At 44.4% G+C, this 17,141-nt stretch overlaps 1 protein-coding gene across 1 annotated transcript in view; it reads left to right on the forward strand.

Annotated features, from left to right (window-relative positions):
* LOC127578827 (myosin-7-like) overlaps positions 1–17,141 on the forward strand; it is a 118,153-nt gene that overhangs the window by 52,165 nt on the left and 48,847 nt on the right. The window contains exons 19-21 of the mRNA XM_052031317.1: positions 4,205–4,292; positions 10,510–10,627; positions 16,754–16,877. Coding sequence (XP_051887277.1) covers positions 4,205–4,292; positions 10,510–10,627; positions 16,754–16,877 — 330 coding nt within the window. The remainder of the gene's footprint in view (positions 1–4,204; positions 4,293–10,509; positions 10,628–16,753; positions 16,878–17,141) is intronic.

Genomic DNA, 17,141 nt, shown 5'->3' on the forward strand with positions numbered 1-17,141 from the left:
GTTTAGAGAGATATCGGCCAAACGTGGCCAAATGGGACAAGCTTAGATGGGAATCTTGGTCGGCATGGACCAGTTGGGCTGAAGGGCCTGTTTCTGTGCTGTATGACTCTATAAGTAGCTACATAGAAAAGAAAATGCAGACTGTTTATAAAATTTAAAGTCATTCACATCTAACAATTCGACATACCACAAATTAGAAATTCCTCAACATATAAAATGGGTTTTAAAGCACTTTTGTGAAGTTCCAAACTCCATCATTCCACTGTACATAATGTCCAAAGCATTGTGCATGCCCAATATTCTTCATGCATAGACCAGCGAACCAGACTGATGATCTGGAAGTGCGATGCTTGTGGATAAAATAAGTACAGTTGAGTTTCTATAACATCCTTTCACGTATGAAAGCATTACAGCACATGATAGAATTTTTAGCTTCGGTTCTTTTAGCTCTGGGTTCCCATGTCACCATGTATTTGTTTTTGTTAAATAAAATTGTTTAATAATTGAAATGGTGTTATAGAAAAGGTACTCAAATTCTCTAACTTTATTACTGTTTGAGGATGAAGCAGAAACTGGACAATGAGGAATTTTGATTCTCCATTAATCAGTCAATGTCTCTGTTTAATTTGTATTTCTTAAAATATTATGGCAAGAGATAATAGTAAGGGCCACAACATTCAGGTTTTTCCTGATGTGTCTGAAATGATATTTGGGTTTGCCATCCTGCATTCCACATATGAAAACTTGTTTTTGATCAAGTTTTAGTTCCCATCAAGGCAGATCTTCACACCATTGGATAAGTCTGAATTTAGCAACCAGTGTCCAAAAAAGAATAGAAATGACGGTCTTCAATAGATGATTCCTTTATTGTAAATTGGTTTCTATACAACTTAAAAAAAAACTTTTCTTCAGGTGCTTGAGTTATCATATTGTTTGTACCTACAGATAGCTACCAGTGGGCCATTTCTGAATTCACAGCTCCAAACCCCATCAAACTTTGTTTAGTCAGCATATAATCATCTTGGAACCATACTCAAGATTCCAAGAGAGAGAAGAAGGTTAAACATTTCACTCGTTGATCCCATCATTACCCATATGTTTAGGCTTCTAGGAGGGAACTTTGCTCAGTGGGAATATAAGAATTTTGGGGACGTCAGGTTTCTGGATGGCTGAGATGAAATGGCCCAATAGCTTCCTATGTCCGAACTGATCACGTGATTTCTCTCTGACCTGTCAAGGAGATCAAGGTGGTTAAGACTTGCAGTGATGTTTAGCTGATTTATGAATGAACATCACTTTAAGTCTGTGCTATCTTTCTACTCACAAGCTGCTGAAGAGTAGAATGCGGTAAGTATGGAGAAAAAACAAAAGCCGGAAAAGAGCTAATGAGGAAAGTCACGAGTTGTCATCCCAGACCTGACGTACCCATTAATATCTCTCCAAACACCATGCCAGAGGGAATCCCTATTGAGCAGAGGTAATTCACTGGGAATCCTCTTTTAACCAGTGTGTATCCCCTATTAAAAGCTATAATAAATCTAGTCAAAAGGAAAAGAAAAGCTTACAAAAGGTACAGAGAACTAGGTAATGTTAGAGATCTGGAAGAGTATAAGACTAATAGGAAGGAGCTTAAGGAGGAGATTAGGAGAGACAGAAGGGGGCATGAGAAGGCCTTGGCGGGCAGGATTAAGGAAAACCCCAAGGCATTCTACAGGTATGTGAAGAGCAAGAGGATGAGATGCGAAAGAATAGGGCCTATCAAGTGCAGCAGTGGGAAAGTGTGTATGGATCCGGAAGAAATAGCGGAGGTACTTAATGAATACTTTACGTCAGTATTCACTACAGTAAAAGATCTGGGGGATTGTAGTGGGGACTTGCAGCAGGCTGAAAAGCTTGAGTGTGTAGACATTAGGAAAGAGGAGGTACTGAAACTTTTGGAAAGCATCAAGTTGGATAAGTCGCCGGGACCGGATGAGATGTGTGGGAGGCGAGGGAAGAGATTGCGGAGCCTCTGACGATGATTTTTGCATCGTCGGAGACGGGAGAGGTTCCGGAAGATTGGAGGGTTGCGAATGTTGTTCCCTTATTCAAGGAAGGGAGTAGGGATAGCCCAGGAAATTATAGACCGGCGAGTCTCACCTCAGTGGTTGGTAAGTTGATGGAGAAGATCCTGAGAGGCAGGATTTATGAACATTTGGAGAGGTATAATATGATTAGGAATAGTCAGCATGGCTTTGTCAAGGGCAGGTCCTGCCTTACGAGCCTGATTGAATTTTTTGAGGATGTGACTAAACACATCGATGAAGGGAGAGCAGTAGATGTAGTGCATATGGATTTCAGCAAGGCATTTGATAAGGTACCCCATGCAAGGCTTATTGAGAAGGTAAGGAGACATGGGATCCAAGGGGACATTGCAGTGTGGATTCAGAACTGGCAAAGAGTGGTTGTTGAAGGGTCATATTCTGCATGGAGGTCGGTGACCAGTGGTGTATCTCAAGGATCAGTACTGGGACCCTTGCTCTTTGTGATTTTTATAAACGACTTGGATGAGGAAGTGGAGGGGTGGGTTAGTAAGTTTGCAGATGACACAAAGGTTGGGGGTGTTGTGGATAGTTTGGAGGGCTGTCAGAGGTTACAGAGGGACATAGATAGGATGCAAAGTTGGGCTGAGAAGTGGCAGATGCAGTTCAACCCAGATAAGTGTGAAGTGGTTCATTTTGGTAGGTCAAATATGATGGCAGAATATAGTCTTAATGGTAGGACTCTTGGCAGTGTGGAGGATCAGAGGGATCTTGGGGTCCGAGTCCATAGGACGCTCAAAGCAGATGCGCAGGTTGACTCTGTGGTTAAGAAGGCATATGGTGTATTGTCCTTCATCAATCGAGGAATTGAACTTAGGAGCCGAGAGGTATTGTTGCAGCTATATAGGTCCCTGGTCAGACCCCACTTGGAGTACTGTGCTCAGTTCTGGTCGCCTCACTACAGGAAGGATGTGGAAGCCATAGAAAGGGTGCAGAGGAGATTTACTAGGATGCTGCCTGGAATGCGGAGCATGCCTTATGAAAGTAGGTTGAGGGAACTCGGCCTTTTCTCCTTGGAGCGACGGAGGATGAGGGGGGACCTGATAGAGGTGTATGAGAGGTATTGATCTGGTAGATAGTCAGAGGCTTTTCCCCAGGGCTGAAATGGTGGCCACAAGAGGACATAGGTTTAAGGTGTCGGGGAGTAGGTATAGGGGAGATGTCGGGGTAAGTTTTTTACTCAGAGTGGTGAGTGCGTGGAATGGGCTGCCGGCAACGGTGATGGAGGTGGATACGATAGGGTCCTTTAAGATTCTGTTGGATAGGTACATGGAGCTGAGAAAAATAGAGGGCTATGGGTAAGCCTAGTAATTTCTAGGGTAGGGACATGTTCGGCACAGTTTTGTGGGCCGAAGGGCCTGAATTGTGCTGTAGTTTTTCTATGTTTCTAAATGGAGGGAATCACCTTTAACCAAATGTGAGCCTCTAATAATCAAAAGAAATTCCTCATCAACTGGCAGTGGTCCCCTTTTAACCAGAGCAATATCCCTGATTCGAGGGAATAGACTTTTAACTGGAGGGTATGGTGGTGGTGCAATGATTAGATTACCAGACCAGTAACCAGCCATTGGGACTAACAATCCAGGGACCTGAGTTCAAATCCTGTCATAGCAGGTGAAATTTGAATTCTGTTATTAATTTGGAATTTAAAAAAGAACAATTAGTCTTGTTAACGATGAACAAGAAGCTACCAGATTATTGAGAAAACCCAGCTGGTTCACAAGTGCTTGCTGGGGAGGAAATCTGCTGTCCTTACCTGGTCTAGCCTATATGTGACTCCAGACTCACCAATGTGGTTGACTCTGAAACAGCCAAGCACACCTCTTTGTTCAGGACATTTAGGAAGGCCAACATCTCCTAAAATGAATACAACTGTTAGGATTTGTCTGATAACCAGATGGAATATATACCCTGTACTCAGAATGGTGACATCACAACTTCAGCATGGTTTAGGGTCAGGGTCAAGGTCAACCTGTGAGTAAGTTTGGGGGAAGCACTGCATTAATTATTTGTGAGAGGGGCTGATTATTGGAAATGGAATCATTCAATATCTACTGATATTGTGAAACATGGCTCCAGGAAGAATCTGGCTGGAGTAACAAGGTTTTATTTTATTGCTTCAGGAGAATCTCAACAAGCTGATGACTAACTTGCGATCAACACAGCCTCATTTTGTGCGCTGTATTATTCCCAATGAAACCAAGACTCCAGGTAGGCAACTTGTTTGCAGCACCATAGTTATATTCAGGGCTTGATGCTGTAGATATATAATATTGAACCTAAATGCAGGCCCATGTTAGTGAAATCACTCTCCAACTACCTTTCAAATACACGTGGAAGGGGGTTACAGGCCAAAGCTCTTATCACAACAGTATTTTCCTTACTCCCATCTGCCTTTTTCTCCCTTGCTCTCTTTATTTTCATTTTTCCTTTTTTATTTGTCCTTCTCTTTCTTGCATGTGTTTGTGCAGACGCACACACACACACGTGCACGTGCACGTGCATGCGCACACACACACACACACACACACACACACACACACACACACACACACACACACACACACACACACACACACACACACACACACACACACAGATGTATCTAAGGTAATCATTGAAAGGGAGGATTGTGTGGAAGTTAAGGCCCTGAACTGAGAGAAGGCTGATTTCAAAATTGTAAGACAGCACCTGGCAAAATTAGACAGGGAGCAGCTACTTGCGGAGAGATCTACATCAAATTAGTGGGAGACGTGAAGATGATGAGAGTTCATGCTGAAAGGTAAAGACAGCAAGTCCAAGGAACCCTGGATATCAAGGGCTAGATAAAGGAAGCTTATGGGAGGTATAGGGAATTGAGAACAGAGTAGCCCTTCAGGAGTATTGAAAGTTTATGGAAAAACTTAAACAAAAAAGAAATTAGAACATAGAACATAGGACAATACAACGCAATACAGGCCCTTCGGCCCACAATGTTGTGCCGACCTTTAACCCTCGCCTAAGACTATCTAACCCCTTCCTCCCACATGTCCCTCTATTTTCAATTCCTCTAGTAATCTCTTGAATTATCTAGTAATCTCTTGAATTTGACCAATGTACCTGCCTCCACCACCGCCCCAGTCAGCACATTCCATGCCCCAACCGCGCTCTGAGTAAAAAACCTTCCTCTGATATCCCCCTTAAATTTCACACCCATTACTTTAAAGCCATGCCCTCTTGTATTGAGCATTAGTGCCCTGGGAAAGAGGCACTGGCTGTCCACTCTATCTATTCCTCTATCATGTCTCCTCTTATCCTCCTTCTCTCCAAAGAGTAAAGCCCTAGCTCCCTTAGTCTCTCCTCATAATGCATACTCTCTAAACCAGGCAGCATCCTGGTAAATCTCCTCTGCATCCTTTCCAACGCTTCCACATCCTTCCTATAATGAGGCGACCAGAACTGGACACAGTACTCCAAGTGTGGTCTAACCAGAGCTTTATAGAGCTGCATCATTACCTCGCAGCTCTTAAACTCGATCCCTCGACTTATGAAAGCTAACACCCCATAAGCTTTCTTAACTACCCTATCCACCTGTGAGGCAACTTTCAGGGATCTGTGGATATGGACCCTTAGATCTCTCTGCTCCTCTACACTACCCAGAATCCTGCCATTAACTTTGCACTCTGCCTTCCAAAGAGTACCACCTCACACTTCTCTGGATTGAACTCCATCTGCCACTTCTCAGCCCAGCTCTGCATCCTATCAATGTCCCTCTGCAATTTTTGATAATCCTCTACGCTATCCACAACACCACCAACCTTTGAATCATCTGCAAACTTGCCAACCCGCCCTTCTACCCCCTCATCCGTCATTAATAAAAATCACAAAAAGCAGAGGTCCCAGAACCAACGCCTGTGGGACACCACTAGTCACAGCCCTCCAATCTGAATGCACTCCCTCTACCACAACCCTCTGCTTTCTACAGGAAAGCCAATTCTGAATCCACTTGGCCAACCTTCCCTGGATCCCATGCCCTCTGACCTTCTGAAGAAGCCTACCATGTGGAACCTTGTCAAATGCCTTACTAAAATCCATGTAGACCACATCTACTGCACTACCCTCATCAATCTTCCTGGTCACCTCTTCAAAGAGCACTATCAGGCTTGTGAGACACTATCTGCCCTTCACAAAGCCATGCTGGCTGTCCCTGATCAGATCATGATTCTCCAAATGCCCATAGATCCTATCTCTAAGAATCCTTTCCAACAGCTTGCCCACCACAGACATAAGGCTCACTGGTCTATAATTCCCTGGACTATCCCTACTACCTTTTTTGAATAAGGGGACAACATTTGCCACCCTCCAATCCTCCAGTACCATTCCCATGGACAACAAGGACTCAAAGATCCTAACCAAAGGCTCAGCAATCTCCTCCCTCACCTTGCGGAGCAGCCTGGGGAATATTCCGTCAGGACCTGGGGACTTATCTGTCCTAATCTTTCCTAACAGCTCCAACACATCCTCTCTCTTGATATCAACATGCTCTAGAACATTACCCTTACCAACACTATCCTCAGCGTCATCAAGTCCCCTCTCCTTGGTGAATACTGAAGAGAAGTATTCATTGAGGACCTCACCCACTTCCACAGCTTCCAGGCACACCTTTGTCTCTAATCGGTCCTACCTTCACTCTTGTCATCCTTCTGCTCTTCACATAAGTGAAAAATGCCTTGGGATTTTCCTTAACCCTACTCGCAAGGCCTTTTCATGTCCCCTTCTTGCTCTCCTCAGACCCTTCAAGGAAGGAACTTGCTACCCTATATTCCTCAAGAGACCTATCTGATTCTTGCTGCCTACACCTTTTGTATGCTGCCTTCTTCCTCCTAACAAGATGTTTCACCTCTCTTGTCAACCATGGTTCCTTCACCCTGCTATTCTTTCTCTGCCTCACTGGGACAAATTTATCCCTAACATCCTGCAAGAATCACCCTTATTCCTGATTCTTCTTGCATTTAAGTAAATGCACTTTAGCCCATCCACCTTACTACTTTTATACCCTGTACTCTGCTTCTCCTTCCTCAAAGCCTCTCTGTGTGTTAGATCTGACTTTACTCCATGCACTTCTTCCACTGTCCTATCCCTCCGGTTCCCATCCCCCTTGCAAACTAGTTTAAACCCTCCCGAACCACACTGGCAAACCTGCCTGCAAGGATATTGGTCCCCCTCAAGTTCAGGTGTAACTCATCCACTCTGTACAGGGCCCACCTTCCCCAGAAGAGATCCCAATGCTCAAAAAATCTAAAACCGTGCCCCCTGCACCAACTCCTCAGCCACACATTCATCTGCCACCTCCTCCTATTCTTACCTTCACTATCACGTGACACTGGCAGCAATCCTGAGATTGTTACCCTTGTTCTGTTCTTCAGCCTTCTGCCTAGTTCCCTAAACTCCCTTTTCAGGACCTCATCCCTCTTTCTACCTACGTCGTTGGTACCAACTTGTATCATGACTTCTGGCTGCTTTCCCTCCCGCACAAGAATGCCGTGGACCTGATCAAAGACATCCTGGACCCTGGCACCTGGGAGGCAACATACCATGCAGGATTCTCGCTCATGTCCACAGAACCTGCTGTCTGTTCCCCTGACTATCGAGCCCCCTCTCACTATTGCCCTCCTCCTCTCTTCCCTTCCGAGCAGCAGGACCAGTTCCAGTGCCAGAGACCTGGCTACTGCCGCTTGATCCCCGTAGGTCATCCCCCTCAACAGCATCCAAAGCGGAATACCTGTTTTTGAGGGGAACAGCCTCCGGGGTCCTCTGCACTGTGTGTGCACTGTCTGCCTGTTCCCTTTCTCTTTCTCTCCCCTGACAGTCACCCCTCTATCTGCCTCCTGGACCCTAGAAGTACCTGCTCTAAGTGGAGTGACTGCCTCCCAAAGCAAAGCATCTACAGAACTCTCTCCCTCCCTGATGCTTCGCAGTGTTTGAAGCTGCAACTTCAGCTCATCAATTCTGAGCCGAAGTTCCTCCAGCCTCAAGCATTTACTGCAGATGTGGTCACCGTGCACCACAGTAGGGTCCACTAGCTCCCACATCATGCAGCTGCAGCACATCTCCTTGCCCTCCATCTGAACTATTTTTTTTCCTTACCTAGCTGTAGGTGATTTAAGTTATCACAATAACAGTAAACCTTACCTTTACTTACCAGCTACTCACCAGTGTTGTTGCAGATGGCCTCTGCCTCTTGATGCCGAAGCCTGTTGTGCCAAAGCCACTCACTCTGACTCTGTCCACTCCAACAAATGGCTGCTCCGCCTGACACGACCCCCTTTTTATTAGCCCTTCTTAATTCTGCAAGATAAAAAGCCTGCGAAAACACACAAAACAAATGAGCTTTTTAAATAGTTTGCCTGTACCTGTGAGGGACCCACTGCTCCAACATCTCTCCGGGCCGATTCTGTAAGAGGGGGCATAAAATATTACTGGCAGATAAGATTAAGGAAAATACCAAAGTATCTTGTAAGTATATTCAGGGAAAAAGTGGGTTTCCTGAGGGACCAAAGTGGCAATTTATATATGGAACTACAGTCACAGGTGAGTCTCAAATGAATAAGAGGAGATATTGGATGTTTTAGTGGACTTAAAGGTGGATAAATCCCCAGGGCTTGATGAGATGTATCCCAGGCTGCTATGGGAGGAAAGGGAAGATATTACTGGGGCCCCAACAGATTAGTAAATCTTTGCTGACCACAGGTGAGGTGCCAGATGACTGGCGGGGGGGGGGGGGGGGCAGCAAATATGATACCTTTATTCAAGAAGGACAGCACAGATAAGCCAGTAATTACAGGCCTGTGAACCTAATGTCGGTGGTAATGAAGTTATCAGAAAAAAATTTGAGGGACAGGATTAATCTGCACTTGAAAAGGCAGAGGTTAATCTCAGATTGCCTGCATGGTTTTGTTAGGGGAAGATCTAGTTTTAAAATGCCCTACCATGGGGAAAAAGTCTGTGACCATCCACCTTATCTACGCCCCTCGTGATTTTATAAATCTCTATAAGGTCACCCCTCAGCCTCCTTCACTCCAGGGAAACAGTCCCAGCCTGTCCAGTCTCTCCTCATACTTCAAGCCCTCCAATCACGGAAATGTCTTTGTGAACCTGTTCTGCATCCTCTCTAGCTTAGTCACATCCTTCCTATAATATGGTGACCAGAACTGCACACAATACTCCAGGTGCAATCTCACCAATGTTCTATACTGCTGCAACTTGATGTCCTAACTCTTGTACTCAGTGCCCCATCTGATGAAAGCAAGAGTACCATACGGCTTCTTCACACTGTCTATCTGTGTTGCCATTTTCAGGGAACTATGTACCTGTATTCTAAGGTCTTTCTGTTTTTCAACACTCTCTAGGCCCTGCCATTCACTGTGAAAGTCCTGCCCTGATTTAACTTCCCAAAATGCACGGCTGAGTTAAATTCCACCTACCACTTACTGTCTACTTCCCTCTTGCATTTCCTCACTTGCACAGAGTAAACTCCATCTGCCATTTCTCTGCCACTGATCTATATCCTGCTGAACCCTTTGACAACCTTCCTCAATATCACAACTCTGCCATTTTCTGTGTTGTCTGCAAACTTACTATTCAGCCAACCTACATTTTCATCCAAATCATTTATTTATGTATATATGACAAACAACAGAGGTCTCAGCACTGATCCTTGACACCACTGATGACAGTGGCTCTGGGAGTACTTGTCTTGACAGAATCCTTGGGGGAGAGGGTGACACCTTTGTTGATAGGATCTATGTGAGTGATACATCTGACAGAGCCTGAGTGTGATTCATTCATTGGCAGGAGCTCTGGGGTAGATATCCCTGATGTACTCCCTGAGAATGACACTTCTGTTGACAGGATCCTTGAGGATGTTACCTCTCATGGGATCTTAACGAGTGATAACACTGACAGTAGGATCCCTGATGGTAGATCCCAGAGATTGATAGGGTAACTGGTGGTTGATACCTTTCACAGGGCTCCTGAGGGTGCTATGTAACAAAAACATAAGAAATAAAAGCAGGAGTAGGCCTTTCAGCCCCTTGTGTGCTCTACTATTCACCATCACAGCTTAATCTTTTATCTCGATGTCACTTTCCTGCACTAGCCCCATATTCTATGATTTCCTTGAAATCTAAAAATCAATATATATTGGTCTGGAATACACAGTGACTGATCCTCCACAGCCCTCTTGGACAGAGAATTCTAAAGGTTCACTATTTCTGGGACGCCTTCTGTTGACAGGATCTCTAGAGGTTATTCCTCTAATTACACGTGACTCTTAGAAAGGGCCTAACTTAAGGGATCTTAAATGAGACTCCACTTAAAGGTGGCATTTCCATTTAGGTGGTTGACTCTTGCTAGCTGGGAAGTTAATTGGTTGTTGTCCATTTTGCAGGTGCAATGGACCCATTCTTGGTCCTACACCAGCTACGTTGTAATGGTGTGCTCGAAGGAATCCGCATTTGCCGTAAAGGTTTTCCAAACAGAGTATTATATGCCGACTTCAAGCAGCGGTAAGAACTGGCGCCAACTAACGTTAGGTTATGTTCATGCTAACTGATCTCTACTTCATTGTTCCTGCTGACACATGTATTACCCAGAGCAAATTCTTCAATCCTGGGTGACAACAATTTATCAGTCCTGGGAAAGAGGCAATGTTACATCAGCACCTTCTCACCTTTGACTCTTTGATTATAGTGGCTCAGGTAGATTCCTGAAAGTCAGCTATTTTCTCTTATCCTATAAACATTATTAAGTCACCTTACAGACATTCAGTGGGTTACTTTGCTGTGGTGAGTGCACTGTTGATGAACTACCATCACTTATCTGAACTGCCAATTCCTAATAAGACCTGATATTGTCATTGAGAAAATGTCTATAGCAAAACATAGGAGATCATGGCCCAAATTGTATCGATACAGTCTCACTACCTGTACCCATTCACTCATCATTCTCCTGAACTTACTTCAGCTAACTCCAGGTAGTCCATCTTTAAGATGGACAATGTGGAATGAGCTGCCAGAGGAAGTGGTTGAGGCAGGTACAGTAACAGCCTTTAGAAGACAGTTGGACAGGTACATGGATTGGAAAGGCTTTGAAGGTTATGGGTCATCTTGGTTGGCATGGATCAGTTGGGCTGAAGGGCCTATTTCCAATCTCTATTTGACTCTAAGACAGTTGCTTAACGTTGCCCCACGTGGTGCTGATCTGTTATAGTGCTCTTGGTCCAAGAGTCTGAACACTCACTGGTATTTTTCTCCCCCCACCACCCATCCACCCCACCCCTTACTCCAAAAAGAGACATCTGCTTGGCCTGCATGTCCCAGAAGTGAATTGCTCACAGCTTGAAGTGGAGGGGCTGCCTGTGAGGGCTGGTGTTGGGTGGGCTGGGGTGAGAGGTTCAGCTGTGGGGCTGGACCCTGGGGAGTGTGGCCACTGCTGGTGACTGACAGCACCAACTGCATGTGTAGATAGATCACCTGGAACACACTGATGTGGTGGAAGCTGCTCTCTCCCACTGTCTTTGGTTGGTTGCAAGTTCTCCCCAGTCTGGAGGTTCTTCTATTGTAACAGACAGCAGCTTCCATCACATCCAAAGGGTGGTAATGAGACAGACTGTGGTCCTTCAACATATGGAGCAGGTACAGTCAGTCCCCCACAATGACCTGCACTCAGGAAGGTGCAGCCCCAAGCCCCACACCTCAGCACTGGTCACCTGGCCTGCCCGATAGCAGATTGCACAGGCAACCTCTCTTCACGGAGCTGTGGGGCAATTCATGGTTGGAGGAGTGAATGTAGCATCAGGAAGGGCATGGGTTCGCACCAACTTCACGGCACAACAGCACTGTCAAGAAGGCATAACTCAATATATACTGTAATGCTTTAGTGGAGATTCCATTAGCCCTCTCATTCCTGGGAACATTTCGTCAATGCTAAATGAGATACTAGTCTACTCGCCAAAGTTCCTCTTAAAGTATGTCCCAAATTCACGACTAATACAGTCAAGAAAGACACGGGCAGCAAGTGCTTGGAAACACCAGCACCCACAAGTTCTTCTCCAAGTCTCACACCATCCTTGATTTTTCATTGTCATTAAGTCTATAGCTTGGAATTGCTTACCCAACAGCAATGAGGAGGGACATCACTGGAATGACTGCAGTGGTTCAAGGCAGCAGCTCATCACCACCACCTTGAGGACAATCGAGGAAGGGCAATAAAGCCCACATTTTATAAATGGATTGAAAAAAAAGACCTGTCAGGTCCAAAATAGGCATCCATGAGGTTCTGTGGGCCATCAGCAAAAGGGTTATATTTCATAACATCTTGTAACCTATGGTCCTGATTATATATGTTACCATTAAACAATTACTGTGTTTAAAAGCATTTGCACAGGTACCTGGATAGGAAAGGTGTAGAGGTGTACAGGCCTAATGCAGGCAAATGGGATTAGCGTAAATAGGCATCATGGTCGCCATGAACAAATTGGGCTGAAGGATCAGTTTCTGTGCTGTGCAACTCTGTGATTCTGTGAAACTAGCACAGATTCATTGATGGGTATTAAAGAACATGCCAAGAGCAGCATAAAGCTTACTGAAAAATGAGGTGAATTGTCATAAGACAACAACATTGGATTGCCTGCAAAACAGCTGAAGCTGTATCCATTGACAGAGCTAAGAAATCCAAGAAGCAATTGATCGGATCAATGTTCCACAGTCCTACCGCATCAAGTTGTGAGTGGTGGTGGATAGTGAAACAATGTAGTGGGAGAAGAAGGTTCCAGGAACACCTTCATCCTCAGTGATGGGAGAGCTAATCATGTGAATACAAAAGACAAGGCTCATGCATTTGCAACCATTATCAATTATGATGGATGATTCGTGTTTGATCTTTCTCAACGTCCCCTTCAGTTCCTAAAGATCACAAAGCAGTTTCGTAGGAACATATGGTCCTTTGATCCAGCTTCATCACTAAATAACATCATGGTGTACCCTGCACCTCATCCCCTATCCAACTCATATCCATATTCTTTGATTCCCTTTGTATTTTAAAACTTTAATGAACTCAATATCTTTCTAAGCATTCATATCCCTTTTGAGATCTCGTATTTCTCCACATTTCAATCCTAAATGTTCGACCCCACCCCCCACCCCCCCCCAGAGTCCTGAGTCCAAACCCCATCATTCTTTACACTTCAGTCTCCTCAGCCATTTCAATTCACTCTAAGTGATAGCAAGAAACACCTGAGAGCTCCAGCTATAGTAAAGGTTGTGGGTTTAGACAATATCCCAGCTGTCAAGCCTTCCAGAAAACAGCTGGCCCTGTAGTTCAACTGTTCTAGTATGGATTAAAAAACTGGTATACTAGTCCTGTCCTCAAAAGCAGGACAAGTCTGTTCCAGCCTGTTACTGAATCTACTTTCAATCATCAGCAAAGTGATGGAAGGAATTATACTGAAGCCTTTCAACGTCATTGTGCGTCAGAATACCGCAGGCAGTGCTCCTCATTGATTTGACCCTATCAGTATTGTTCCTGTTGGTGTGACAATTGCCGGTGTGATCCCCTACCAGTCTTCAACCCTGCCTCACTCCATTTGATTCCTCAGCACTGGCCTCAGTTCAAGTTCATTCACCTTTGACCTGGCTTGTTCCTTGCCAGTCAATAGTCCTCTTCTTTGGCATGAGACTGACTGGGTTCTTGGGATCAGGAATTGTGTGAGGGACATCCCATCCCCTGATAGCAGTTCTGCCTTTCAAGCTGTACAGAACAAGAATTCAGTAGAACCATCCAGGAAACCTGACAGATATTTGCAAAATGACTGTTTCATTTTAGCAGTTAATGAGTAAGAGTCATGGAGTTATACAGCATGGAAACAGGCCCATCAGCCCAACTTGTCCATGCCATGATGTCTACCCGAGCTACTCCCATTTGCCTGCATTTTGTCCTTATCCCTCTAGTCCTTATCTATCCATGTACTTGTCCAAATGTCTTTTAAACATTGTAATTTTACGTGCCTCTGGCAGCTCGTTCCATATACCCTCTGTGTGAAAAAGTTGCCCCACAGATCCCTTTAAAATTTTTCTCCTCTCACCTAAAATCTATGCCCTTTAAGTTTAGACTCCCCTGCCCTGGGAAAGATTGGCACCATCCACCTTATCTACTCCTGTTATGACTTGATAAACCTTTATAAAGTCACCCCTCAGCCTCCTACGCTCCAGGGGAATAAGTCCCATTCAGCTCAGTCTCTCCTTATAACTCAAGCCTTCCAGTTTCAGGAACATCCTTGTGAATCTTTTCTTCACTTTTTCCAGCTTAATGACATCCTATAGCTGGGTGACCAGAACTGCACACAATACTCCAAGTGTGGTCTCAGCAACAACTTGTACAGTTGTAACATGACTTCCTAACTCCTGTACTCAAAGCCCTGACTAATGAAGACAAGTGTGTCAAAAGCCGCCTTCACCACCCTGTCTACTATGTCGCCACTTTCAGGGAACTATGCACCTGTACCCCTCTCTGTTCTACAACACTCTCCAGGGCCCTACCATTTACTGTGCAAGTCATGCCCTGGTTTAACTGACCAAAATTCAATGCCTCACACTTGTCCGAGCTAAATTCCATCTGCTATTTTTTGACCCAATTGGTTTTAATCTTAGATAACCTTCTTCACTCTCTACTATATCACCAATTTTGATGTCATCCACTAACTAACTATGTTAACAACATTCTTATCCAAATTATTAATATAGATGACAAACAACAATGTACCCCTGCACCGATCCCTGTAGCACACCACTGGTCACAGGCCTCCATTTTGAGTAGCAACCCTCCATTCCTATCTCTGTCTCCTTCCACTGAGTCAATTTTATAACCAATTATCTTAGCTCACCCTGGATCCCATTTGATCTGACCTTCCAGAATAGACTATAAAGTTAGGCCAATCTACAGCACGTTCTTTAAACTGGTTTAAAAGTAGCTAGAGATCAACAGCAGTGGAACATTGGGAAGAACAAGGAGACACAAGATGCTACAGATGCTGGAATCTAGAGCAACACACAATCTGCTGGAGGAACTCAGTGGGTCAGGCCACCAGTCCAGATGAAGGGTCTCGATCCGAAACATCAACTATCCATTTCTCTCTATAGGTGCTGCCTGACCTGCTGAGTTCCTCCAGCTTGTAGTGCGTTGCATTGAGAGGAACAATCCTGGTATTCATCGACAGAGCTGTAAAACTGGTCATAGGTCGTAGAGTAATACAACATAGAAATAGGCCTTTTGGCCTAACTGGTCCATGCCACCCACAGCATCCTCCCTGCTAGTCCTAGTTGCCTGCATTCGGCCCATAACCCTCCAAGCCCCTCCTCTCCATGTACCTATCCAAATGCCTCTTAAATGTTGCAACTGTACCCGCCTTGACCACTTCCTCTGGCAGCTCATTCCAGGTACTCACTACCCTCTGTGTAAAGAAGTTATCTCTGAAATCTCTCCCCTCTTGTCTTGAATCTGTGCCCTCTAGTTATGGACTCCCCAACCCAGGGGAAAAGACTGACCGTCCACCTTATCCATACCCCTCATGATTTTATAAACTTCTGTGAGGTCATTCCTCATTTACCTACGCTCCAACGAATAAAGATCCAGCGTGGCCAACCTCTCCCTATAACTCAGGCCCTCTCGTCCAGGTAGCATCCTTGTAAATCTCTTCTTCACCATCTCCAGCTTGACAACGTCTTTCCTATAACAGGGTGACCAAAACTGTACACAATAAAGTGCGGACTCACCAACAACTTATATAACTACAACATAATGTCCCTACTTCTAAACTCGATGCCCTAACTGTTGAAGGCCAGCATGCTAAAAACCTTTTTTACCACCCTGTCTACTTGCGTGGCCACTCTTAACAAACTGTGTACTTGTACTCCCAGGTCCCTCTGTTCCACAACAATCATCAGTGCCCTGTCATTCACTGTATAAGTCATACCCTGATTTGAATGTCCGAAGTGCATCACCTCACACTTATGTAAGTTGAAATCCATTTGCCATTCCTCAGCCCATCTCTCTAACTGATCAAGATCTCTTTGCAATTCATTGTAACCTGCTTCACTACCAGCAAGACCCCTAGTTTAATTTCGTCAGCAAACTTGCTAATTGTGCCATGTGCATTCATACCCAAATCATTTACAACTGCTCTTCCAAATAAAAAAGATGTATGGAAAGTTGGCTTTAAATCTTTATTTGGACCTTTTAACGTGGCAATAATTGTCAGATGTGCAGGAATTACCCCTCTGCTGTCTTAACAGTTCAATCTTTGGACACGTGGAACAAAGACTTTGGAGGTAATATTCATTTTACTTAAAATCACATGTGATATTGACAATATTTGTCCTCTCAATCTCATCACCTTGAACTTGCCAGTTATAAGAAATTACCTTATGTTACTGTCTGTTCCTGGGGAGGGTGAAGATCACACTCTTCATTACCTGCCATCGCTGACCACTGTTGAGTATCTTACATCAAGAGTTAACACGATGAATAAGTGCTTTAAGGGGTTAGCATTTACCCGGAAGTGAGCTGCTGTGAACCAACCTAATCTTGCAGCCAAATACCATTGCTAACAATCTCACCTCTTCTTTGTCAAATTGCAGCTACCGTATTCTCAACCCAAGTGCTGTTCCTGAAGACAAGTTTGTCGACAGCAGAAAAGCAACAGAGAAATTGTTGGGCTCCCTTGATATTGATCACAGTCAGTACAGGTTTGGCCATACAAAGGTAAGGACAAAGGCTTTAAAAACTGCTGCCGGCTGATCTAGCACTGGCTTAGAGCATTCCCATTTCCCTACATTCAGACTTTTGGCTCCAAAATTAGAAATAACTTTATTACTGGGATATTAATTCTTAACTGTATTTAAGTTAATCATTTATTTGTGATCATTCTTGCTTCTCCCTCCTTTTGGGTTCTCTTAAGTTTTTCTAATTTTAATTTTGTTCTAATTCATTATTCCAAATGAAATAATTCCCTTGGATTTCCTCTTC

Source organism: Pristis pectinata, chromosome 16 (assembly GCF_009764475.1).
Source record: "Pristis pectinata isolate sPriPec2 chromosome 16, sPriPec2.1.pri, whole genome shotgun sequence".
NCBI classification, from domain to species: domain Eukaryota; kingdom Metazoa; phylum Chordata; class Chondrichthyes; order Rhinopristiformes; family Pristidae; genus Pristis; species Pristis pectinata.